Here is a 26,769-nt window from a genome sequence, read left to right on the forward strand (position 1 = left end):
ATGATAATTTGGGTAAATGTGTAAGCTAGATTAATACCTATTTTTTCACATCTTCATGGACACAACAATGATTTCCCTCGTGTGGAATATTTTTCCTTGTAATAATGTATGATTTTCTAAAAATGGAACTGTTGCATCTGTGTGTAGATGAGAGAAGCAAAGTGTGTGTGTGTTGTGCACACGCTACATTATGGCCAAGCATGCGCCCTTAAAATAGCATCTGAAACGCACCACTGATTTTAGACTAGGTTTCTCCTGGTCTGTGGAATTGTTTTCTGAAACTGCATAATAGCACCAGGGAACGTTTGTGCCGGAACACACCTCCTCTTTTCCCTGAACCGCCCCCGGGAGCGCAAGTTCATTCCCTAATTTACAGACGTGCGTCTGTGGAGGGAAAAGTCCGCTGTGCGTCGGGTGAGAAATAGGAATGATACATGCGTCGCTGTACAGAGTCTATTGCACTGGGTTCGAGATAGAGCCCTCAGTCCTAATACATATTGCTCTTCATTGGCTTTTGTTTTGTTCTTCTCTGTTTCCTTTTTTCCGTTATCTTAGAATCTTTTTATTTTGTATTGTCCAGAGCTTTGGTCCGGCTTGTTGCTGTTATTAAATGTGCTGAAGAAATAATCTGAACTGACTCATTATTTTAATTGTGTTCATTTTGAACAAAGAAAGTTATAGTGTACCTTTAATGTTTTAGGATTTGGAAGAAAAAAAAGTCATTCTATGAAAATGTCAATTTTTCTGTCCCTCAAATAAATCAAAATAGCATAAAAAGCCACAGAGTTTTGGATTAATTGAATATTTGAATATATAATTTCTCTTTCGTCAGGAGCTCAGGGCATCATTACGGTCAGGAACGTCTCGGTTCAGAGCGGACAGTCTATCATAATTCCTTGTTTATATAAACAAGAGCTGTGGAGTGATCATGTCACGCCTTCAGGTCCGAAAGCTCCAGCGATCCTGACGGTCCACATGGATGATGTCCGGGAGTCGGCTCAGTTCTCCTGTCCTGCTCGCTTTCCTCCTGGATCTGATGAATGGGAATATGTGACCCTGGAGGTCACACCAGGTCAGACTCACACTCACACTTCTCCCTGGAGGTCACACCAGGTCAGACTCAGACACACTCTCTCTCTCTCTCTCTCTCTCTCTCTCTCTCTCTCTCTCTCTCTCTCTCTCTCTCTCTCTCTCTCTCTCTATTCAATTTCAATTCAGAAAGCTTTATTGGCATGACAAAAAAGTACATTTTGTATTGCCAAAGCATCACAACAACATAGAAAATGATTTAGAACATTTAGTACACAGAATTATAATAATAGTTAAATTAAATAAAAAAGATAGTATTATATATATATTATCTTGGCTAGATATTGCAAAAATAATAATACTGATAACATAAAACAATAATAATAGAGTAAACAAAGATTAATAAATAAAATAGAAAGGATTATAATGCAGAAATCATGTATATAAAAAACAAAAATAAACACTGAACTTGAACATTATATACATGTGTGTAGGTGTGATGGGATGGGTTAGGCTGTTAGGCTGTGTGTGTGTGTGTGTGTGTGTGTGTGTGTGTGTGTGTGTGTGTGTGTGTGTGTGTGTGTGTGTGTGTGTGTGTGTGTGTGTGTGTGTGTGTGTGTGTGTGTGTGTGTGTGTGTGTGTGTGTGTGTGTGTGTGTGTGATGGGGTGTGTTAGGCTGTGAGTGAGTGTGTGTTTATTGGGCGTTTGCTGCTCTGGTCGTCCCTCAGGATGTGGAGAGATGCTACAAATCTTGCTGCTATATTGGAGCATTTGGCTTCTTCGCCAAGGATGAATCTGAGTTTTTGGGTTGGGTTACAGGTGTTAAATTGGGGAAATATTTTATTAATTTTGGGGTAATATTGGTCTCTTATGTGTTCATATTTTGGGCATTCTGTGAGGAAGTGCAGCTCGGTCTCCGTCACTCCCAGAATGCAGTGCGAGCAGAGCCTGTCCTCACGGGAGAGCCAGGTCTGTCTGCGCCGGCCCGTCTCGATGGCCAGGCTGTGCTCGCTGAGTCTCTCTCTCTCTCACACACACACACACACACACTCGATGGCCAGGCTGTGCTCGCTGAGTCTGTACATCGTCAGTGTTTTCCTGAGCTTCACATCACTCACTGTGCTCAGGTAGTTCGCAACAGTGTATTCTCGATTTAGTGCCGAATAACATTCCAGTTTGTGTTGGTTTTGAGTGGTGTTCGTCCAATGGGTGATGTACTTGTCTTGTTCTGTGTTGATAATTTGTGCAGGCCGAATGTGTGTGAGTGTGTGTGTGTGTTGAGGCGAGCTGATCTCTGCAGGAGAGAGCTCAGTCAGTCTCAGCACCAGCTGACACAGGGGACTCCTCGTTACGCTCAGCTCTTGGTGTTTTAGGGCTCTGTAATGGTATGTGTTGGGGTCGCTTGTTTTTAGGTGTTTCCAGAATTTGATGGCTCTTTTTTGGATGTTTAGGAGGAGAGGGTATTGGCCTAATTCTGCCCTGCATCCGTTGTTTGGTGTTTTTCTTTGGACTTTGAGTATTCTTTTACAGAAATCTAAATGTAGAGTTTCAATCGGATGTTTTTCCCAATTTAAAAAATCTAATTTTATAGAAGGACCCCACACTTCACTGCCATATAAAACAATTGGTTCAATTATTGATTTGAAAAGTTTGAGCCAAATTTGGATTGGGATGTCAATTTTGATTGATCGTTTTATGGCATAGAAAGCCCTTTGAGCTTTCTCTTTGAGTTCATTCACAGCCAAAGTAAAGTTTCCAGTTGGAGTTATTTTCAGGCCGAGGTAAGTGTATGCTTTTGTGCTCTCAATGGTTCTGTGTGAGAGTGTGATTGTGTGTGTTGGTCCCTGAGATCTGGAGCGTTTCTGGAACATCATGACTCTAGTCTTCTGGAGGTTGACGGTCAGGGCCCAGGACTGACAGTAATCCTCCAGCAGATCCAGGCTGTCCTGAAGCCCCTCTTTAGTGGGCGACAGGAGAACCAGGTCGTCTGCGTAGAGAAGACACTTGATCTCTGTGTCGTGGAGAGTGAGACCTTGAAAGGGAGCATGTTCTAACGTATTGGCCAATTGGTTGATGTAAATGTTGAAGAGGGTGGGGCTTAAACTGCATCCCTGTCTCACTCCGCGCCCCTGGGGGAAAAATTCGGTTCTTTGGTTTCCAATTTTAACAGCGCATTGGCTGGCTGTGTACATCGATTTGATCAAATCATAGAATTTCCCCCCTACTCCACTGTCGATAAGCTTTAGATATAATCCTTCGTGCCAGATTGAATCAAATGCTTTCTTGAAATCAATGAAACAAGCAAAAATTTGTTCTTTGTTTTGATGTACATATTTGTCAATTAGTGTTTGTAATGTAAAAATGTGGTCGGATGTGCGACATTTTGGAAGAAAGCCAATTTGGCATTTACTCAAGGCATTGTGCTTCATAAGGAAGTGTAAAAGTCTGGAGTTTAAGATGCTGCAGAGAACCTTCCCCAGGTTACTGTTCACACAGATGCCTCGGTAGTTGTTGGGGTCTAGTTTGTCTCCGCTCTTGTGGATGGGGCTGATGAGGCCCTTGTTCCAGATCTCAGGGAAGAACCCTACACACAGAACATCATTGAACAGTTTTAGCAAGGCCAGTCTGAAGCTTTGGTCTGTGTGTTTCAGCATCTCGTTCAGGATGCTGTCTACACCACAGGCTTTCTTGGACTCAAGGACTCCTAATTTTTCTTCCAATTCTTTCATTGTTATGGGGAAATCTAAAGGGTTTTGATTTGCTTTAATTGATCTTTCCAAATTGTCTAGTTTATTTATTATTTCATTTTGATTATAATTTTGAATTTCAGTTGGGCTTGTATAATTCTTGGAAGTGGTTCTTCCACTTCTCCCCGTCTTGGATTGCCAGAACTTCTTGATTTGGTTTGTATAACATTTTCCATTTATCCCAAAATTTGTGTGAATTTATAGATTTTTCAATTTCTTCAAACTGGCTTTGCAAAAACTGTGCTTTTTTCCGCCGGAGTGTGGCTTTATATTGTTTTAGTGCCTCACAGTAAAGAAGGCGGAGGTCCGGATTATCTGGTTGTCTGTGTTTTTGATTTGATAAATTTCTGAGGTTTTTTCTCAGAGCCTTACAGTCCAAATCAAACCATTTGTCAGTATCTAAATATTTTTTCTTTGGTTTAACAATTGCCAAATTACTTTTTTGTGCTGTTTTGTAGAATATGTTGTTTAGGTCTTGTACTTCCTGATTGATGCCGAATTGGTTTTTAGGATATTCCTGTATTTGGAATGAATGTATGAGGGATTGTATTTCTGAGGATTCGACAGCAGTGCTGTAATTACTGGCACTGTTTTCAGTCCATTTGAAAGACATTATTTTGTTCATTTGATATGGGGTCCTAACTGGTTTGGGTGATGTTTCAGATTGCTTTATATAGAGGATGATTTGGCTGTGGTCTGAGAAAGGTTTCAGGGGTTTGACTGTGAATGCTCTCAAAGATGAAAGGTCAAGATCTGTGATGGTATAGTCTACAGTGCTATTACCAAGAGCTGAGCTGTAGGTGTATCGGCCGAGCGAGTCCCCTCGCAGTCTTCCGTTGACGATGTACAGAGCCAGTCCTCGGCAGAGCTGCAGCAGCTGCCGTCCGTGAGCGTTCACGGTTTCATCACAGTTTTGTCTGCTGGGGTAAGAAGGGTACAAGTCTTTATTGCCTGTGATGAATCTGCTACCGTGCGATTCAATGAAATCTAATTCTGCTCCTGTTCTAGCGTTTAAGTCACCCATAAGCAGCACATTTCCCTGGGCCTGGAAATGGCTGATTTCTCTTTCTATATTTTGGAAAGTTTCCTCTTGGAAATACGGAGACTCGAGGGGTGGAATGTAAATTGCACAAAGGAAAACAGGCTTAGATGCTGATATCATTCCTTTTTGTATTTTTAGCCACAAGTGATATTGCTCTCTTTTAATTAATTCTATGGACAATTCAGATTTAATCCATATTATCATCCCTCCCGAGTCTCTCCCTTGTGTGACTGATGCGAGTTTGACTGATGGTAATATTATCTCTCTGTATCCTGAGGGACAGCCAGTGAACGCATCTCCTCTACACCAGGTTTCCTGTAAGACGATGACATCTACGTCTTGTAGTTCTTTCATAAAATCAGAATTTCTACTTTTTAGGCCAAAGACTGAGGAGTTTAGACCTTGAATATTCCACGTAGAAAAACTAAGTGATTTCATCGTGAATGTGTTAAATAATGTGTATGGTTTGTTTGCTATCTTGAGAAAAGAGAAATGATGCAAGATTACTACAGATTAAAATTAGAGCAATGAATGATGGAATTAAAGGTATGGTAGGAACTCAAAACATCAACAATTCCATATTAAATGTACATCAATACCACAGAATAAGGTCGGGTGTTTTTTTTTTTTTTATATTTTTTTTTTTTACCACTGTCCACTGTGTGTTAGTAGGTGAGAGCAGATGATACTCAGCATGTGTTGGATGTCGTGGAGTTCAGCGTTAGGGTGGTCTGCTCCTCCGCTGACAGCTTGGGCATAGCTCGGTCTGCCTGGCTGGGCCGGGCTCTGCTGTGGACGGGCTTCAGCTGCTGGAGCTGTGGGGCTGTTGTAGAACGGTCTCTGTCTGTAGGGGTCCTGTCTGGGTGCTGGTGCTCCGGACGGTGCTCTGGGTGGAGCTCTGGGTGCTGGTGCTCTGGGCGGTGCTCTGGGTGCTGGAGCTCTGGGTGCTGGTGCTCCGGGCGGTGCTCTGGGTGGAGCTCTGGGTGCTGGTGTTCTGGGCGGTGCTCTGGGTGCTGGAGCTCTGGGTGCTGGTGCTCCGGGCGGTGCTCTGGGTGGAGCTCTGGGTGCTGGTGCTCTGGGCGGTGCTCTGGGTGCTGGAGCTCTGGGTGCTGGTGCTCCGGGCGGTGCTCTGGGTGGAGCTCTGGGTGCTGGTGCTCCGGGTGGAGCTCTGGGTGCTGGTGCTCTGGGTGCTGGAGCTCGGTGTGGTGCTCTGGGTGGTGCTCCGATTGGGGCTCTAGATGAGCTGTGGGCTGGGATGTAGTATGCTGGAGGGTGTCTCGATGGATTGACTGGGTTAGGGCTGGTTCTGCTCCACCTGGGGCTGGTCTGGTTGGTCCTGTTTAGAGTGACATCTTTGAGTCTCTTTGCGAGGATATGTACCAGGTTCTTATAAAGGTGGATGTGGTCGTATAGACATTCAGTGTCCAGGTCTGGATGGTGAGCCAAGTGGACGTTGGGCAGGAGGGCACAGTGTCTAGAGATGCTGGAGTTTATTTTATTAATTGTGTTGGGATGGAAATCTTTCCTCTGAAGTAAAGTGGACAGGATGATTTTGGAGTTGGGGAAGGTTTTTCTAGCTTTATCCACGACGGCTCTGAGGGAGTCAGACACTCGGTCCTGCTGGCTCCGCAGGTCGTTGGTGCCCGTGTGGATAATGATGTGGCTGGGCCGGCCTAGCTGGGACTCTGTCAGGAGCTCTAGGGCTTTGTCAGTGGTGGGACACCAGAATTTAAAAACTCTGTGCTGGGGGAAAAGTTTCTTTACATCGATGAATTTGCCGTTTGAATCGATGAGTAGAGCTATTTCGGGTTCCTCTGTGCTGGTTGGTGCTGGGCTGCTGTGAGACGAGGGCTGCTGTGCCGAGGAGCCTGACAGGGGGCGCTGTGACGGCTGTGAGCAGTCTGGGTCAGGTCTCTCTGTGCTGATGGCTGGGTGTTGACTCCCTGTGTTCGGCGACTCTGGGTTGGAGGGCAGTGTTTGAGCTCTGTGGGTCTGCTCTGGTTCTTCTCTGGCCAGGAGGAGCTCTCTCAGCTGCTCTCTCAGGGCCTGGATCTCACTGCTCTGCTGCTCTCTCTCCTCCTGGATCTCTCTCAGCTGCTGCCTCATCTCTAGTGTGGACTGTTCTCTGTCCTCTAGCTGGAGTCTCAGTGTGGTCAGCTCACACTGATAGCTGTCCTTCTCTGTCTGAAGCTTTCTCATGTGCTGTGTGAGGGCTGACAGTCGCTAACTCTCTCTCTCTCTCTCTCTCTCTCTCTCTCTCTCTCTCTCTCTCTCTCTCTCTCTCTCTCTCACACACCTCCCTTTATTTCTCTGATCATCGGGGACAGGAGAGCTGTCAGTCTGTAGCCTACATGTGAAACTAGTGTTACTTATTTGGAAAAGTAATGCTTTACTTTACTAGTTACTTAAAGATTAGTTAAAGTAATCTGATTACACAGGCTAACTGAAATGACTTGTAATGAGTTCCACACAACACTGAATTGAGTATAAATAACATGATTACTGGCACACATGCTGAGTGACGACTGGTGTGTCCTCCAGACTCGAGGCTGTCTGTGGAGCGTCAGAGCGAGAGCGGGTCTGAGGACGGGAGTGTGTCCATCTCCTGCTTTCACCGCGGGGGAACTGCGGTCACGTGGTGTAAGTTTGCCGGTAGCTGCGTGACGGAGACGTCCGGGACTTTAGACGGAGCCTCGGTCAGGATCAGACGTGAAGAGAAACGCACGACTGTGACGATGAGCAAACTGAGGATGAAGAACACGGGCTGGTACCTGTGCTCCACACCCCAGCTCCAGATGCCGGTTCATATCACTGTACATAACCATACAGAGGAGATCACCGCCCGCAAGAGGTGAGAACACACACACACACACACACACACACACACACACACAGAACATAACCATAACTATAACCATACAGAGGAGATCACCGCCCGCAAGAGGTGAGAACACACACACACAAACACACACACACACACACACACACACACACACACACACACACACACACACACACACACACACACACACACACACACAGAACATAACCATAACCATAACCATAACTATAACCATACAGAGGAGATCACCGTCCGCAAGAGGTGAGAACACACACACACACACAGTCACACACACACACACACACACACACACACACACACACACACACACACACACACACACACAGAACATAACCATAACCATAACTATAACCATACAGAGGAGATCACCGCCCGCAAGAGGTGAGAACACACACACACACACACACACACACACACACACACACACACACACAGAACATAACCATAACCATAACCATAACTATAACCATACAGAGGAGATCACCGCCCGCAAGAGGTGAGAACACACACACACACACACACACACACACACACACACACAACATAACCATAACCATAATTATAACCATACAGAGGAGATCACCGCCCGCAAGAGGTGAGAACACACACACACACACACACACACACACACACACACACACACACACACACACACACAGATCATCCTCTCCATCTTCTACTTCAAACCCTGTCATCAGAAATATTGTCTTTAGTGTTAAGATTTCAATAATTCAACGTTCACAGTTCTCTGACATGCAAAATATATATTATGATTTTTTTAGTGTAGGGTTTTATTTAAAGGTATAGCGGAGGATTTTCCCGAATTTTAGTAAAGAACCGCCCTCTCCACTTTTTGAAAAAATGCAGATGCTCAACACTCTACTGCTCCCGAGAGGGAACACCTATTAAACGCTAGCATCGCTAATCATAGCTTACATTAACTTTTACTAGCAGTGATTTTAAATGAATTTCTCCAAATAGCATGCCAAACTTTACCTGTCGAGTAGAAACTTCGCGACTGAGGCATCAGTGGGAAACCCAACCTGTGCTTTTAGCTTTTAGCGCACGCCAGTGTGTGACATATTCTCCCCAAAACACTGGTCTTGTTTCTTTCTTCAGAGGCCTTTCTCTTCTTGTCATACAATTCGTAGACACTTTTTCTCTTGCGACCCTCAGACATTTTGAAAAAACCCGGTGAGAACGGCGAGCTTCAATGAATGGCTGAAACCGTAGCTCACCCATAGACAGTATAAGAAATGGACAGAGTCATCTCATTAGAACTCAATTGAGGCAAGTGAAGCCCATTTTCAGCGATTTTTTAGGAGTTCCGTTCCTGACGCGCAGACTCAAACTGAGCTTGACGACGTAGATGTGACGTGAGCAACCCGTCTGTCTTCTAGTAGCTGTGCCGAGAGAAATCTGAATCATTCCCTTCCGAATCTTGCAGAGACTGAGATCGTGAGTAGGAGGTGTCCATGAGCTAGGAGCAGGAGAAACTTTTGCTAGGTATTCTGATTAATTATTTTGTCATTTTGCCTCCACGTCCCCCCGATTGCCCGTGAGCTTCTCCTCCTGTCCATACGGTAATCTCTCTACTGTGCGACAGAGAGTCGTGTGGTTATGACGCAATCGTTAGCCTACTTTTACAAAAACTGTTTTTACGGGGCCATAACGTAAGATACAAGGTAATGGAGCATTTTATACATTGTCGTGTTTCTTTAGAAATAAATAATGGACAAATGGAGTCTTCAAACGCCTCAGATGTAAAGTTATTCGCTGTCAAAGTGACGCCAAAATGAATGGGAGTCAAAGGGATGCTAACAGCAGGTGAAGTTCTGCTACAAGATGGTGGCACGCGGCCGGCTTCAACTTCCGGTCGACTTCCTTCCCGCTTGGAGCTCACCACACACACATATACACCTGAGAGTGCGCATGCGCAGAAAGGACGAGCACGTACGACGGCCTTACGTAAAATATCACCAGAATGATTGACAACTAGGAGGACCAATAGTCTTGATGATCCACCCGGAAAAAGAAAAACCTCCACTATACCTTTAATTGTTATTTCATTATTTTAATTTTCAATTTTAGGATTGAATTTCTTGAATTATTAGCTTTTCATCAACTCTAAACTAACCCCAGTTTATGAAACCATGCTTTAGTGATTTAGTAGATATTGTTAATAATGTCAAAGCTGCTCTTTTTCATATGATCAGTGCAGGTTTCAAAATACAAAAGTAAAATAAATCATATAATAGCTTGTTGCTTATGGTTGCTTGTTGGATACATGATATTCTCTTCATTTCTGTGAATATTTGTCAAAATATCTAGAAATAACGTCATATAGTTTTGGAGGGACGTGTGGGTGAGGAGATGATCACAGAATATTAAACTGTGCCTAAACATTTATGTCTCTTTGAATTTGAGAACTTCCAGTAGTACATTTGTGGATTTATGTTTTTACAAAACTATTAGCATTGACATTATGCCATTTTCATGAATGTATGCAGTTATTCAGAAGCTGAAATATGTCTGTATTCTGTTGTAGGACGGCTGTCCTGTTCCTAATGCCTGTGATGGTGGAAATCCTCCTGATCGGGATCATCTGCTCAGGACTCAAACTGATTACGTTTCTAAAAGAAAGTACGTTTTTCTGTCAATAAATACATGAGGTTCTCTCAAACTCTCCCAGTAACGTAAATGAAACATTATTAGGACTTTAATAAAACGTCAGCACAAAAATATTATTATTATATCGTTTATGGAAGTTTTTTCCTGAGACATTTTATTTGGACGTTAATTTAACGTTTTTTAAATGTTGCTTTCAGAACGCTCAGAAAACATTCAAAAGTAACATTCCATAATGTTTGAAGAATGAAACAATGTAACGTTCCTTTAATGTTCACTTAACCGAGAACTTAAAACGCTGGATGTTTTGAACGTTCAGAGAAATAATGTTTTCATAACTTTGTTTTAAATTTGTTCTTAACACATTTTGTTGTTGTCTGTTAAACCATAGTGGAGATGTGTTACAGGTTTATAGCCACAACTGTTTAAAACTGAACCTGTTCTTTCAGGATTCCTGAACCCTGTGAATCCAGCGGAGGAAGGCCAGTATGTGATGATGCACCGGAAACGATCCTCACACGTGAGTTCAGAAGCATCGCTTCTTCTTCATCATCATCTTCATCATTGTGTGTGTCTGTCTGCATCACACATTGATTCTGCATTAGTTTTGGGATCCTCCTGGGAAAAATTTTGTACTACATTCAAAGGAACAACAGATCGATCAGATTGACAGAAAGCCTGAATCTTCTGAATGTCTGTGTGTGTTCTTCCAGTCTCGAGTCTACAGTGAAGAAGCTTACGAAATCATGGCTGAACTCACAGCAAACACTGAGGTACACCTGCTGCTATACTATAGTGAAACACCACTGAAATACCTCAGTGTGTGTGTGTGTGTGTGTGTGTGTGTCTGTGTGTGTGTGTGTGCGTGTGCGTGTGCGTGTGTGTGTGTGCGTGCGTGCGTGCGTGCGTGCGTGCGTGCGTGCGTGTGTGTGTGCGTGCGTGTGTGTGTGTGTTCTTCCAGTCTTGAGTCTACAGTGATGAAGCTTACGAGATCATGGCTGAACTCACAGCAAACACTGAGGTACTTCTGCTGCTAAACTATAGTGAAACACCACTGAAATACCTCAGTGTGTGTGTGTGTGTGTGTGTGTGTGTGTGTGTGTGTGTGTGTGTGTGTGTGCGTGTGTGCGTGTGTGTGTGTGTGTCAGCAACCTGCTCTGGTCATAAATCCACCAGCCCAACTTTGGTTAAAAATAAAGTGATTAATCAAATATGGTAAATACTTATAATATAATATATTTTCTGCATGTATATTTGTGTCATTTTTGTATTGGAGATGAAAGAAAAAATGCTTTAAAATACTTCTAAAATAGTTAATCTGATGTTCTGAATGACTGAGTGTTGTGTTTGTCTTCCAGCCCCGGACAGAGTCAGATTATGTGAACATCAGGGAGACGTGACTGTGAGTCTCTGTTTATTAATATCTTTTATTAGTCAATAAATCAGTAGTTTCTGCATGAACATCTTTTCCATTTATTCAGAGCTGTATTCATTAAACTAAATCTCCTGATCTTGTGAATTATTATTTAGAGACTGAGGGAACTTCCGTTCAAAAGTTTGGGTTCGATCAGATGTTTTAATGTGTCTGAGAGTCTCTTCTGCTCAAAGCTGCGATCATATTTGATCATAAATGCAGTTAAAACAGTGAAATATTGTTCTAATGTAAATCTAATGTATTGTTCAAATTGTTACAGAGTGGTGGCCCGTACGGGGATCTTGGATGATTTTGTTTTTGGTATTATGAATGTATACCCGTTTTTTCCTACTGTAAAATATTGCTAAGTTGTTTACTATGGGTTTTCATTACAAATACTTTTGATACATGCTGCGGGAAAAGGGGGAAATAATAATAGCAAAGAAACACACACAGGTTTTTGAGATTTTTTATTTTCTGTTGTGTTAAATGGTGTAGGCAGTAGTGATGTAGTACTCGAGTCCGGTCTCGAGACCGATTTCTGCTTTCTCGGACTCGACTCGGACTTGTTCCTTCAAAGACTCGGTCTTGACTCGGACTCGACCCTTCAAAGACTCGGTCTTGACTCGGACTCGGCATAGGCGGTCTCGTCCCCATCACTAGTCCACTAGAATACATACCACTAGAAAATGTAACTTGCTCTGCATGTCCTAACTATGATTAAAAAAGTCAGGGTGGGCTTGACGTGTTGATGACAGAGCAGCACTGTTGAAGCAGTTTAGAAAAATAGGCAGAAGATGATGCATGTGGTAGGGATTTTTTTAATGATAGTAAAAGCATAGTCCATATTAAGATGTTAAGACTGCTCCTCTAAACAATTCCCAATCTAGCTTAGTCTGTAGGCCTAACTGTTGATTATTAACTGGGGTGATATTAAATCATGAATATGAAAACTGACATGTTTTATGGTCTTGGTCTCGACTCCTAAAGACTCGGTCTCGACTCGGACTTGCTTCCTCAAAGACTCGGTCTTGACTCGGACTCGACTGAATTTGAAAACCAACGGACTCGGTCTCGACTCGGACTCGACCCTTCAAAGACTCGGTCTTGACTCGGACTCGGCATAGGCGGTCTCGTCCCCATCACTAGTAGGCAGTGTAAAAAGGAGAAATAGCCTATATAATAGCTTACTAAGGTTACTTCAGTCAATATATATATATTTATTTTTACACAGTCTTTGCACATTCACTCAAGGCACGTCAGTTACTTTGCATTATTGCTACATTGCATTATTTACCCACCCTTGTTAACTTAATTATTCACGCCATTAATGGCTGCCCCAAGCCAGCAGGGGACCAATGTGGTAAATTATGGGTCCCAAGATGATGCCACCTCTCTTATAGACTGGGATCCAGAACCCATCCCTTCTGAGGAAGCTGACCCATATCGCCACGTTACCACTAGACACAACCGAAGTGGTGTCACAGAATTAACCACCTTGTTGGACTCTCTGTATCTAGATCCACCGGCAGAAGAACAACCACCGCTGGATGGGGATGAGGATGCTGAAGGAGTCTCGATGGGGGAACAAATCCAGGAACTTCAGTTTAAGATGGAGACCTTGGAAAACCGTCTCAAGGACTCAAATGACAGCACACTCAACAGGGAGGAGGGTCTCAGAGCATCTATTAAGACAATGCTTAAGGAGGCTAAAGAGTATGTTGACATTAAGTTGCAGAGATTTGATCAGGTGTTGGTGGACTGCTTAAAGCGAAGAGATAAGCGGTGGGGTGAAGAACTGGAAACAAAGATTCGCAACAGAAAACGTTCCTCTTGGAGGCCAGCTAGTTTCTCCACACCTACGGGCTTTTCATCTGCTGATCAGGGTATGTCTAAAGGGGATGTCACCCTTCCACCATCTGGTGCAGCTATAGCTAAACCCCCTATCAGAATGGAGTTTCCCCAGTTCGGGGAGTCGAGGGAGTCTACTGATGTCACTGATTTCATTGAGCAGTGTGAGAACTTTCTCACCCTCAGGCCACTGAGTGACTTTGAGCTGGTAGGCACACTCAATGCTGTTCTTAAAGGGCCTGCCCGGAGCTGGTGGTTGGCTTCTCACGGCAAGATTTCCAACTGGGAAGAATTTAAAAGTGCTTTCCTTGAGGCTTTCCTGCCCACTGATTACCAGACAGAGATTGAGGATCAGCTCCGCTCACAGGTGCAGTCACCCTCCCAGTGTATTCGGGATTTTGCCTACGATCATCGGGCACTCTGTTTGAAGTGGAGACCAGATATGGAGGAAGACGAGATTGTGCGGCGCATCCTTAGTGCATGTAACCCAAGGCTGGCCAGTGGTCTGCGGGGTATCGTGTCTACCGTGGAACAGGTGGTCAAGGTGGGATCGCTTATTGAGAAGGATTGGAGTAACTCTAAGGATTATTGGAGTCGTGTACAACAATCCCACCCTTCAGACCGCTCTTCTAAAAAACCTAGCAAAAAACTGTCACGGAACAGTGAACGAGAGACGAGGATTCAAATGCAGAGGAGATTTATTAAAGGGTAATCCAAAGTCGTGGTCAAAAACAGGCAGGGTTCAATATCCAGACAGGCAGTACAAACTCAAGAAACAGATAGCAGCAGGAAGGAAACACCAGGAACATGTAACTCGGACAACGAACCAGCACAAGACTACAAACACAAGGAGGCTAAATAGGGGATCAAACAAAGGAGGGTAACGAGACAGACAGGTGGGACAAATTAACCAATAATCAGATAACAAGATGGGAGGGGCTAGACAATAGACACGAGCACATGGCCCAAAATAACAAAACACCCATGTGCAGCACAAGACAGGACAGGCATGTGACATTACCCCCTCCCTACGGAGCGGCTACCAGACGCTCCCTAAGACCAGGGCGGGAAGGGAGGGACAGACCAGGGCGGGACGGGGGGGACAGACCAGGGCGGGAAAAGGGGAATGGACCGTTCAGAAGGCCAGGGAGGCACACAAAGTTCGGGAGTCCAGGGCGGAGCAAACAGTCCATCGGGCGGCCAGGGCGGAGACGACAGTCCATCGGGCGGCCAGGGCGGAGACGACAGTCCATCGGGCGGCCAGGGCGGAGACGACTTTCCCTCGGGCGGCCAGGGCGGAGACGACTTTCCCTCGGGCGGCCAGGGCGGAGACTTTCCCTCGGGCGGCCAGGGCGGAGACTTTCCCTCGGGCGGCCAGGGCGGAGACTTTCCCTCGGGCGGCCAGGGCGGAGACTTCCCCTCGGGCGGCCAGGGCGGTGAAGACCCCTCGGGCGGCCATGGCGGCGCAGGCACTGGAACTGGCACCACCGACTCAGGCACTGGAACTGGCACCACCGACTCAGGCACTGGAACTGGCACCACCGACTCAGGCACTGGAACTGGCACCACCGACTCAGGCACTGGAACTGGCACCACCGACTCAGGCACTGGAACTGGCACCACCGACTCAGGAACTGGAACAGACACCACCGGCTCAGGCTCAGGAACTGGAACAGACACCACCGGCTCAGGAACTGGAACTGGAACAGACACCACCGGCCCAGGAACTGGAACAGACACCACCGGCCCAGGAACTGGAACAGACACCACCGGCCCAGGAACTGGAACAGACACCACCGGCTCAGGCTCAGGAACAGACACCATCGGCTCAGGAACAGACACAGGCTCGACGGCGGCCATCTTGTCAGGGGAAACAGGCTCGGCAGGCGTGACGTGAACAAGCTCGGCGGCCATCTTGTCCGAAGACACAGGATCAGCAGGCGTGACGTGAACAGGCTCGGCGGCGGCCATCTTGTCCGAAGACACAGGCTCGGCAGGCGTGACGTGAACAGGCTCGGCAGCGGCCATCTTGTCTGAAGACACAGGCTCGGCAGGCATGACGTGAACAGGCTCGGCGGTGGCCATCTTGTCCAAAGACACAGGCTCAAGAACAGTCTCTGGATCGGCAGACGTCCTGTGCTTCCTCCACGCCTGCAGTACCGCCACTGCATAAAAAAGGAAGACCACTCTCTTGGCCGTGGCAGGACTGATGGTGGGCGACTCCGAGACGATCTCAGGGATGACAGCGGGCTGCTCGAAGGGGACGGCCTCCGGGACGACAGCGGGCTGCTCGGAGGGGACGGCAGCGGGCTGCTCGGAGGGGACGGCAGCGGGCTGCTCGGAGGGGACGGCCTCCGGGACGACAGCGGGCTGCTCGGAGGGGACGGCCTCCGGGTCATTGGGGAGGCAGGAAGTCTTCCAACTCCTCCGCCTCCGGACCACCAGACTCGAGACCACCGGAACTGGGACCACCGGACTCGGGATCACCGGACTCGGGACCACCGGACTCGGGACCACCGGAACTGGGACCACCGGAACTGGAATGGAGGAAGTCTTCCTTCTCCTCCTCCGTTTCGGGGTCACCGGAACTGGGACCACCGGAACTGTCACGGAGGGATTCTTCCTTCCTCTCCTCCGTTTCGGGACCAGCGGTGAAGGCTTGCCTTTCTGCTGACCGCCATCTGCCATGGTCCTCTCCTCCTCCATAGTCCTTTGAACACACCTGGCGAAATATTCAAACAAGGAAATTGAAGACCCCTTATCCTCGCCAGAAAAAATTTCACTCCGCTGAATCCACATATTTGGCTGGTTCGTTCTGTCACGGAACAGTGAACGAGAGACGAGGATTCAAATGCAGAGGAGATTTATTAAAGGGTAATCCAAAGTCGTGGTCAAAAACAGGCAGGGTTCAATATCCAGACAGGCAGTACAAACTCAAGAAACAGATAGCAGCGGGAAGGAAACACCAGGAACATGTAACTCGGACAACGAACCAGCACAAGACTACAAACACAAGGAGGCTAAATAGGGCATCAAACAAAGGAGGGTAACGAGACAGACAGGTGGGACAAATTAACCAATAATCAGATAACAAGATGAGAGGGGCTAGACAATAGACACGAGCACATGGCCCAAAATAACAAAACACCCATGTGCAGCACAAGACAGGACAGGCATGTGACAAAAACCTGAACACGGACAAGGCCGGAGTCATAGTGCAGATGTGTAAACAATTTGGAATACCGTTTTCGGTATTCCAACCCTCCTGGTGGTGCCAATAGCCATCCGAGGTTCCAGTGGTGATGCTGTCCTTGATTCAGGGTGCACGTACTCCTTAATGAGTAAAACTCTGTGGAACAACATAAAAAAGGCAGGTGAGACACTGAGTGCAAGTGAAATTCCAAGGTTCATTATGGCAAATGGCCAAGAGAGTAAAGCTATAGGGACAACCACCTTACTCCTCTCCCTTCATGATGCCCATATCACCGTCAGCATACATGTACTCAGTGATGATCAACTTTGCATGCCCTTACTGCTGGGTTTAGATTTCATGTGCGCCAGCCAAATTGTTCTGAAGCCCCACCTGAGGAAATATGTGATGCCAGGCGGCAAAGAGTATCGGTTCTTGCCTAAGGGTCGTGAGGCCCTGTGGTGGAGACATGCAGAACCCACAATTAATTTTTACATGGCAGTGATGGATGAGGTCGGTAACAAACTTCCTCCAGTTCCGCTGTTTGACGCACAGCCTGAGCTGGTTAGACCACTGCTGCAGAAGTGGCCTACAGTTTGGACGGATTCCACCGGTGCCACCGACGTCATAAAACATAAGATCTTGACTACTGACGAGCTGCCAATACGGAGGAGAGCTTATAGAGTGTCACCACAAAAGCAAGTGGTTATTGAGGAACAGATGAAGAAAATGCTCAAAATGGTGTCATAGAGCCTTCCACTTCTGCTTGGGCCTCCCCAGTGGTTTTGACACCTAAGAAAGATGGAACGCTCCGTTTTTGTGTGGACTTCAGAGGACTTAATGCCAAAACACACCATGATGCTTACCCAATGCCACTGATTCATGAGATCTTGGAGTCCATGCACGGAGCACAATATTTTAGCTCGTTTGACCTTCAGAGTGGGTACTGGCAGGTGGCCATGGATGAGGAAAGCAAACAAAAAACAGCTATGATCACACACCTAGGCCTATTCCAATTTAAGGTCATGCCTTTCGGGCTGAGAAATGCTGGTGCCACCTTTCAACGTTTGATGGAGAATGTTCTGGGGGAGTTGAAGGGCCGAACCTGTTTTGTCTACATAGATGACATTATTGTCTTCTCCAAGACTCATGAGCAGCACCTGGGTGACTTGGAGGCAGTGTTTAAAAAACTTCATCAGGCCCACCTAACTCTGAATGTTGCAAAATGCCACCTCATGCAAACTCAACTTACCTTCCTAGGACATGTGGTCTCAGGTAAAGGCGTGGAGATGGAAACGGCAAAGGTGGAGGCCATTACAGCTTACCCAGCCCCAACAGATCTGAAAAGTCTCCAGAGATTCCTGGGGTTGGTGGGCTGGTACCATAAGTTCATTCCTCGGCTGTCAGACATTGTTGCTCCTCTTAATAACCTCAAGAAAAAAGGAGTCAAGTGGGAGTGGAATGAGCAGTGTCAGGTTGCTTTTGAACATCTCAAAGGGTTGCTGCAGTCACCACCAGTGCTGGCTCAGCCAGAGCCACAGTCTGGTTTTCAGGTACACTGTGACTCCAGTGATGTGAGTTTGGGGGCTGTTTTGATGCAGACAATCGAGGGTGAAGACAGAGCCATTGCATTTGCCTCAAGAGCCCTCCATGGCGCTGAGCTGAGATATTCCACCTCAGAAAAAGAGTGCTTGGCTGTCGTATGGGCGGTGGAAAAGTGGTGTCATTACCTTGAGGGAGAGGCATTTGATGTGTATACAGACCACAGCGCACTGGCCTGGGCATTCAACTGTCCCAAGACGTCATCACGGCTCACAAGATGGACTTTGCGTCTACAGGCATTCACCTTCCGAGTGCACTATAAAAAAGGCTGCTGTAATGTAGTTCCCTGATGCTCTGTCCCGAGTTCCTCTTACACAGGATGGGAGGGTATGTGTGGCAGTTGCAAAATCTTACTGGTCTGACCTACCCAAGTCGCTTCAGGACATCGGAAAAGCTCAGCAGACAGACCCCTTATGCCAAGATCTTGGTTACACTATTGGTCAGCACTCACCTGATCGCCTCCATTACCAGCAGCAGCAGGGAGTGTTATACCGGGGTGTACCGTCTAAGTATGGCGGCTTTAATTACCAGCTTGTTGTTCCCGCTAACCTAGTTGCGGAGTTTCTGTCTTACTTCCACGACAGTCCGTTGGGAGGTCACCTAGGAAGGATGAAGACCCTCCTGAAGATCCTGGAGGTGGCCTGGTGGCCCACAGTTCGCAAGGATGTTTGGACCCATGTCCGAGCTTGCCATATCTGTCAACAGTACAAGGGTTCGAATGAAAAGCCAGCTGGTTTTCTCCAATCGACAGAAGTCAAAGTACCAGGGGAGATGATAGGAGTGGACTTTATGGGGCCATTCCCTCTCAGTAAAGCCCAGAATTCAGTTTTAATGGTGGTTGTCGACTATTTTAGTAAGTGGGTGGAACTGTTTGCATTGAAGGATGCCAAGACACCAAAGGTCTGCCAAATCTTGAAGAATGACATCTTTACACGCTGGGGGGTACCTGCCTTCCTTGTGTCTGACCGGGGGCCTCAATTCACTAGTCACTTATTATACAGCCTGTGTGAATCATGGGGTGTTACCCAAAAGCTCACGACAGCATACCATCCCCAGACAAACCTTACGGAGAGGGTCAACAGGACCCTTAAGACCATGATGGCCTCCTTTGTAGGTGAACATCATCAGGACTGGGATCGGTGGCTGCCTGAGTTCCGGTTGGCTATCAACACTGCCGTGCATGAGACCACTGGTGTGTCCCCTGCTGTGCTGGCTTTGGGGCGCAGCCTTAAAGGCCCGTTAGAACGCCTTATTCACAAGTCTCCTGCACCCAATACATCTACATACCACACAGTACACTCACATACATTATTACTGAAGGAGGTCGAACGACATGTGGGAATGGCAAAAGCCAGACAAGCCAGGTACTATAATGCACGACGCAAAGATGTACACTTTGCAGTTGGGGATCTGGTCTGGGTTAGGTCACATCCTCTGTCTAAAGCCTCAGCTAAATTCTCTGCCAAGTTTGCACCCAAATGGTCAGGGCCTGTTAGGGTAGAGAAAAAACTAGGTCCTGTAAAACTACCGTGTTCGTTGGCTAACTGATAAACTGAAGGTGGATAACGTAAATGTGGTCGACTTGAAGCCATTCTATGGTCCCAATAAGCCGCTGGCTGGGGGGGGGGATGTAATAGTCACCTATTTCTGCCTTTATGTACAGATTTTTGAGGTGATGATAAACATGCTTTGTTGTATTGTTTCTTCTCTTCACATGGAAAAAAGCAAACTGTCGTATCAGATGCCTGTGATGTAATCACGGACTATTATATGGACTTTTATTTGTTTTTGTTTTGTCCTCTCGTCATTGTTATGTCACGCAATATGGTTTTAAGAGGAATGGGAAGTGACGTCAAGGGGAACTCCGGAGTTCAAACGGGAAAGCGGTCTGAGTTTAGCGGGCTCTGCGTAATAGTTGCATGAAGAATTCATCAAAGGGTCTAATACCCTATTGTTTTGTGGATTACATGACAATTGTTTTCTGGACTACCACAGCTTCCCATCGGCTAAACAGACTGTGGCGAGATTGCGTAAGTCCACGGGGGATATATTGACTGCGGCTTCTCGCCACGCTTCGCCTTATATTTTGGGTCTTTTTCATCTCGCGGAGGACATTGTAGTTCCGTACGGACAATTTATGTCTCTTGAATGAACATTCGGTCTGCTGACCAGGACATTGGGACATTGGGGTTTTGAGGGTTAAATGTGTGTGGATAATTTGAGAATGTTTGTTTGCTGTGTCGGAGTGCGGCCGTGCCTCCAGCTGTGAAATAAGCGTATGTTGCTGCCCGTCTGGGTATTATAATGTGATATATCTCTCAATACACTTGGTTGAACTTGTGTTTCATTGTTTTTTCGTTAATATATAATTAATTCAAGTCTACATACATGTAGATCTTATTCCATATATTTTTCTTTAGTGGCTATTTAACGAAAGTAAGCTGTTACTGGCTGTATTTATATCAGTAGAGTATCAGATCCGTCCGTTACCTTATGTTTTGCGTGCAGTACTTTTCTCTTGCTTTGATAGTGTAAGGGAAATTGTTACAATCTGTTCTCTATGTGAATATTTAGTAAAATGTAATTTATTCCTGTGATCAAAGCTGAATGTTCAGCATCATTACTCCAGTCTTCACTCTTCAGTGTCACATGATCCTTCAGGAATCATTATAATATGAGGATTTGATGCTCAAGAAACATTTATGACTATTATCAGTGTCATATTTCTGTGGAAAGTGCGATACATTTTATTCTTCAGGATTATTTGATGAACAGAAAGTTCAAAAGAACAGCATTTATTTGAAATAGAATCTTTTGTAACATTATAAATGTCTTTACTGTCACTTTTGATCAGTTTAATTAGTCCTTGATGAATAAAAAGTATATTTCTTTAAAAAAAGATCACTTAGAAAAGTATATAAATAAATGCGTGATACTTGTTTGCTGTAGTTAGGATCAGAATAACTGATCTTGATTTTGTCTTGATTTGTGTTTGATCTGATTAGGCGACATCAGGAATGGAGGAATCCACGGATTCTCTGGAGTCTTCCCTGAAGCCTCAGCCAGCCGGAGCGCTGTGTTCACACACTGTGGAGAGAAGGCCGGGATATACTCCTGTGTCGCTGCTGTAATGACAGGCTCAGGCCTCCAGGGGGCCTCAGAGACATTCATCATCACCATTCATCATCATCATCATCATCATCATCATCATCATCGTGCTGCTTGCTTTCATGTGTGTGTGTGTGTGTGTGTGTGTGTGTGTGTGTGTGTGTGTGTGTGTGTGTGTGTGTGTGTGTGTGTGTGTGTGTCTTTTTAATAGGTGCTTCAACATGACCTATGATTACCATAACTCTGTTTCTAGATAACAGTATTTTCACAGTTCATAAATAGTGCAATTTCATGGAAGCCCATTTCTGCCACATAAGAAAAAAACATGCGTTTCTAAATCACAGCTATAAGATAAAAATCGAAATATGACTAAGTCATATTTTTTAGATTAAAAGCCGAAATTATCGGTTTCACTTTATTTTGATGGTCCCTTTAACACATTCTGTTGTCTAGAAGTAACATTACACCTACATGTCTACTAACTCTCATTAGATCATAAGTAGAGTATGAGTTGACTGGTAGGGTTAGGGTTAGAATAAGTTGACATGTAGTTGCAAAGTTACTTATAGTCAGTAGAGTGTCTGTTGGAGGACCATCACAATAAAGAGTTAGCAGATATTAAGCAGACAGTAGCCTACACTAATACTCTAATGAGAGTTAGCAGATATTAATCAGACAGTAGCCTACACTAATACTCTAATGAGAGTTAGCAGATATTAATCAGACAGTAGCCTACACTAATACTCTAATGAGAGTTAGCAGATATTAATCAGACAGTAGCCTACACTAATACTCTAATGAGAGTTAGTTGACATGTAGTTGCAAAGCTACTTATAGTCAACAGAATGTTCAAAAGGGACCATCAAAATAAAGTGTTACCATAATTATCACTTAAAAAGTCATAATTATAATATAGAAAGTCATAGTTTTTATCTTAGAATTTATTTTATTTTTATTTAAAATTATGCCTTAGTATGTCATTAGTTGTCAAGCGTACCTGTACTCCTGGTGACACGTACAACAAATGTAGACGAAAGTGTCCGTCTTTTCTGCAGTAGCGGTGTGTTCAGTCCCGCTAATTATGCCCTTCATCAAAGGCAATCATGTCTGATGAGCGCGCGATCGCAGTGGCCAATCACAGGTGCTCCACTTAACCAATGAAAATGTACAAAGGGTAAATACAATGTAAAATAAATTTACATTTAAGACAGCTTTTGTTATTATAACGGGAGTTTTCGCGAGAGTGAGTGCAGAGTCAGTGAGCTTAAGCTTTAGAGACTGACAGTCAAACGCAGTCAAACACGCGACTGGTAAACACGATTCATCGATCGCGTAACTCTGACCCCTCCGGCTTGCCATATCTCACGCACGACACACGAAGCATCTCATCTCTCTAGACCTCGAGTGTGTTTTGTCGTTCCTCTGAGTCTCGAGTTTTTCTATGAAAAGAAAGGCTTTTCTCTTGCTTTCCGTGTCAATCTCAATACAAGTTTAGTTTCTCATGCTGCTCAAACTACGACAATCGCGTTTAGATGCTGATAACCAACGGACGACATAACTTCAACCTTTATGTCATTACATTGACTTAGCCTGGCTAATGTCAGACCTCGTCTCATTGAGACGTGGTCTGGGAACCACATGTTAATTTTCTCGTATTTGAGGCGTGGTTTACGAATGCCCAGAGCCGTTTATTGGGCGCTACGAATGTCTATCAAATGCGCCTGTACGTAGCTCATAGCCAATCGTTTCAGTTATACCAGATGACGTATGTAGAGCGACAGAAATTCGACGAGGAAGAAGACGAAATAAACCTGCGTTTTAAACTACTTAGAACACTATCTAAGGCTGCATCGAAAGGTAACTTTGCATCTGATGCCATGTTGGATCCATAGATATAAACAAACTGCTTCGGTGTGTCGCATAGACGTCGTCATTGTCTTGCTGCTCCCTCCTCGTTCTGTGATTGGTTCCCTCGCTGAGGCGAAAATCTAGTCCATGGAATCCAGGCTGCCTAGCAGCGGGAATAAAATCGCTCTGTACACAAGGAAGCATGGGGAAACCCAGGCTAAAGCTGCGTTCACACTACAAGCAACTTTGTCGCTGCATGTCGCCGGTGGCTGGCGATGAGGTCGCTAGTGGGCGTTCCCACTACTGGTTGCCTTGTAAAGTTTATGAATAACATCCAATGACAGCGAATCAGTTTTCTTGCCGCTAAAAACAAACATTCTGGAGGGAAAATATTAAATATTTAGACTCGTAAAGCATGTAAGTTAAATGAACGAGTACCTGGGTCTCACAACTCCGAAAATATCAGATCAAAATTGAAAATAGGCGCTATCTGTATAAACAAACCACATATTTGAGCTTTAAACAACTACATTCTCGACTGAAAAACTCTTATAACTACATTTCATGACACAATAACAGTAGTATTTTAGATTTAAAAAAAATACTCCTCCATCTTTCTGTCGATGGGGCGAGGGGCTGAGCGGAGAAGGATGATGACGCGCGCTCCAGGCTCCACTCCTATTGGTTGTCGCTCGCGAAAGTCGCTCTTCATTTGCATAAAGTTAAACATTTCTCAACTTTGTCGTGTCGCCAGACACGCCCCATCCAGTCGCCAACGGTCGCGACCGCGCGTGTCGCCGGAAGTCGCCCGCTCCCCATTGAAATGAATGGTATTGTGTCGCTTTGTCGCGTGTAGTGTGAACGGGGCTTAACATTGACTTTTAATATCATTAATTCTGACTTTTCCAGAAGCATGATTACCAAAGCATGATTTTCCTTCTAAAGTGACAGAAAGGGGCTTCCATACAATGTTGATTATGCCACACAAAGAAAAAAAAAAAGAAAAAAACTGTTTAAAAGTCTGGCAGCTGAGACAGATTCTGCTATATTACAGGAGAGATCTACGGAGCCCCTGAAGGGACCTTTGCAACAACAAAAAAACATATATATACAGACTTTCGCGTGAGCACGAGAAAACTATTCCTTTTCCCACATTTGTACGACACTATAACGCAAACTGGAAATTGTAACGCGTGCGCACGCCATAGTCTGTATTTTATTTTTTGTACTTTTATTTTTGCAAAGGTCCCCTCAGGGGCTTCGTATCTGCAAAACAATTTATTTTAATTTTTTCAATGTATTTTATTGTATAATGACAAAACAGGAAAATTCTGTAAAGAATACAGAACATTATAGCTGTAAAATTATATTTATTTCTAACAGTTCAGCGGTTAATATTTAAGAATTTAATTAGATTAATTCTGAGAGCAGATATGCTTATCGCTCTATGAATGATGTATGGTTATTGATTAATGCTGATAAACTTGATAAACTTTGACATTTTATGAAGAAAATGTGAGTGACAATAACAATTTTCCCATTACTGTGAATGTCAGAAACTTTCTTTCCTGCCTTTGTGAAAAAAAAAGTTTGAAATGTGAAGTTCAGTATATAATTTAAATCTTAAAAGTCTATTTAAAAAAAAAAAACTGTACTTGCTGAAAATATATGAATAAAATAAAAGGTGACTTTTTACACTTTCATGACTATGATTATTAAAGTCCCCCTGTGGTGTAAATCCAGCTTTTAATGTAGTTTATGTGTCTATGTGGTGTTTTTAATCTGCTTTAAGACAAACCATGTGTAAGTTCATAAGTCGACAGCATTGCTGAGTATTTCCTCAAAACTGCAGTGAACCAAAGACAGTCTCAAACACACGCTTTGAAATCACTGGTGTTTCTGACGTCACAAACTACCTTGTAACCAATCAGATCAACGTGTGATCGTCAACCAGTGGATCTCTGAGCTGAGTGAGTGGAGGCGGGGCTCATTTGCATATTCATAGAACCGCGCATACTAAATGAGGCAAGGGTGTCGAGGCATGAAGAAATTATTATTCAAGGAAAAAACATTTAAATATTTCATTTTGGTGATCAGAGATGAGTTTTAAGGGATAGGGTTATTGAGTACAGGGGCACTGCAACACTTTGTAATAAGTACATTTTAAATTGTTACGTTTTTGTCATGCATTACAGAGGTGCACTTATTTTGATGTGTTTGCACATGCAATGCACTTAAATTTATAAATTAATAGATTAATTAAAAAATTAAAAAAATTAAAAATTTTTTTTAATTATAACTGGTTTAAATGCTCCATAGTTCACATGTTTAGTCGTCATGTCAAAAGCAAACCGGTTCAGCTCAACACATCATGTTGATCACGGAGAGCTGATCCCAGATCAGCCTATCAGAGCCTGTGATTTGCTTTGGGTCACATGATTAAGCTCTTGATATCAGAGAGTGTGGGAAAGAAGTGCAGGTGTCCGACAGCACTGTGAGTGACAGCTGGCTCTATTCCACCGGGAGCTCTCTCTCTCTCTCTCTCTCATTATTCCTTCTCCATTCATCCCTCCTTCCGTTTTTTTATTCCCAGCTTCAGCCACAGACTCTCTCTCTCTCTCTCTCTCTCTCTCTCTCTCTCTCTCTCTCTCTCTCGTGTGTTGCATGCTGGGAGCGGAAGTGTGGTGTGGGGGGTGAGAGCGGCACGTTTTTGAATTTGTTTTCAAGTTAAAATTTATTTTACTATGGTTTAGTTAAGTTTTTGTTTCTTTATCACATTTTTTATAATTTGGAAAAACAAAAATACAAAAAAAATCTGGGGTGATTTATTTATTTTGATTAAGGCCATGGCGTCTCTCTCAGGCGAGGGAACGCCGGGGTTATCTATTAAGAATGGGTGTAAAGTGTTCTCGGATCAAGCATTTACCGTAGAGGATGTACTTTTAGCAATGGGTGAGATTGTAGGGCACGAAAATATAGCATCGGCTTCTAGAATGAACAAGGCGGTGGTGGTGTTTTTAAAAGACGAAAAATGTGTAAACAGCCTTGTGGAAAAAGGAATTGTTGTTGGCGATTCGCTGGTGCAAGTAACGCCTTTGCGCGCACCTGCTACCAGGGTCACCATTTCAAATGCGCCTCCGTTTATTTCTAATGAACAAATTATAAAAGAACTGAGTCGCTTTGGAAAGTTTGCTGGAGCCATTAAAATGTTGCCGCTAGGGTGTAAAAACGCAGCTTTAAAACATGTTTTGTCCTTTCGAAGACAAGTGTTCATGTTTTTGAACGCGCAATCTAAGGAATTGGATATCTCGTTTCGCATTCAACAAGGGGACAGTTCCTATATGATTTTTGCAACGACCGATAGCTTGAGATGTTTCGAATGCGGTGATTTAGGACATAAGAAGTTCACGTGTCCACATAAAAAACAATCAGAAAATGAAAATAACG

At 44.5% G+C, this 26,769-nt stretch overlaps 2 protein-coding genes across 3 annotated transcripts; one reads left to right on the forward strand and one right to left on the reverse strand.

The window, feature by feature from the left end:
• The first annotated feature begins 808 nt into the window (after positions 1-808).
• On the forward strand, positions 809-25,015 carry LOC309491721 (uncharacterized protein). 2 transcript variants are annotated; one of them, XM_082190757.1, is made up of 8 exons: positions 809-1,072; positions 7,360-7,669; positions 10,230-10,324; positions 10,759-10,829; positions 11,023-11,082; positions 11,668-11,711; positions 21,372-21,622; positions 21,686-25,015. In XM_082190757.1, the coding sequence occupies exons 1-6, from the start codon at positions 976-978 to the stop codon at positions 11,707-11,709; spliced, it is 675 nt and encodes a 224-aa protein (XP_082046883.1). In that variant the 5' UTR covers positions 809-975; the 3' UTR covers positions 11,710-11,711; positions 21,372-21,622; positions 21,686-25,015. The 2 variants fall into 2 exon arrangements, with proteins under 2 accessions (XP_082046883.1, XP_082046882.1); XM_082190756.1 differs by lacking the exons at positions 11,023-11,082; positions 11,668-11,711; positions 21,372-21,622; positions 21,686-25,015 and having other exon boundaries at positions 10,759-11,008.
• LOC309491720 (uncharacterized protein) lies at positions 14,343-15,920 on the reverse strand (the record flags this gene model as incomplete). The annotated part of the gene is made up of 3 exons (XM_082190755.1): positions 15,048-15,920; positions 14,730-14,879; positions 14,343-14,411 (listed from the first exon to the last, which is right to left on the reverse strand). The coding sequence occupies exons 1-3, from the start codon at positions 15,657-15,659 to the stop codon at positions 14,343-14,345; spliced, it is 831 nt and encodes a 276-aa protein (XP_082046881.1). The 5' UTR covers positions 15,660-15,920.
• Positions 25,016-26,769: the final 1,754 nt, after the last annotated feature.

Source organism: Leuciscus leuciscus (genome assembly GCF_965113295.1).
Source record: "Leuciscus leuciscus genome assembly, contig: HAP1_SCAFFOLD_475, whole genome shotgun sequence".
NCBI classification, from domain to species: Eukaryota; Metazoa; Chordata; class Actinopteri; order Cypriniformes; family Leuciscidae; genus Leuciscus; species Leuciscus leuciscus.

Excerpts from the sequence above, each read along its gene's own strand:
- LOC309491721 (XM_082190756.1), top strand. The coding sequence starts at position 976 with ATGGATGATGTCCGGGAGTCGGCTCAGTTCTCCTGTCCTGCTCGCTTT. Across the intron at positions 1,073-7,359 it reads GACCCTGGAGGTCACACCAG|ACTCGAGGCTGTCTGTGGAG; the intron begins GTCAGACTCACA and ends TGTGTCCTCCAG. Across the intron at positions 7,670-10,229 it reads GAGATCACCGCCCGCAAGAG|GACGGCTGTCCTGTTCCTAA; the intron begins GTGAGAACACAC and ends ATTCTGTTGTAG.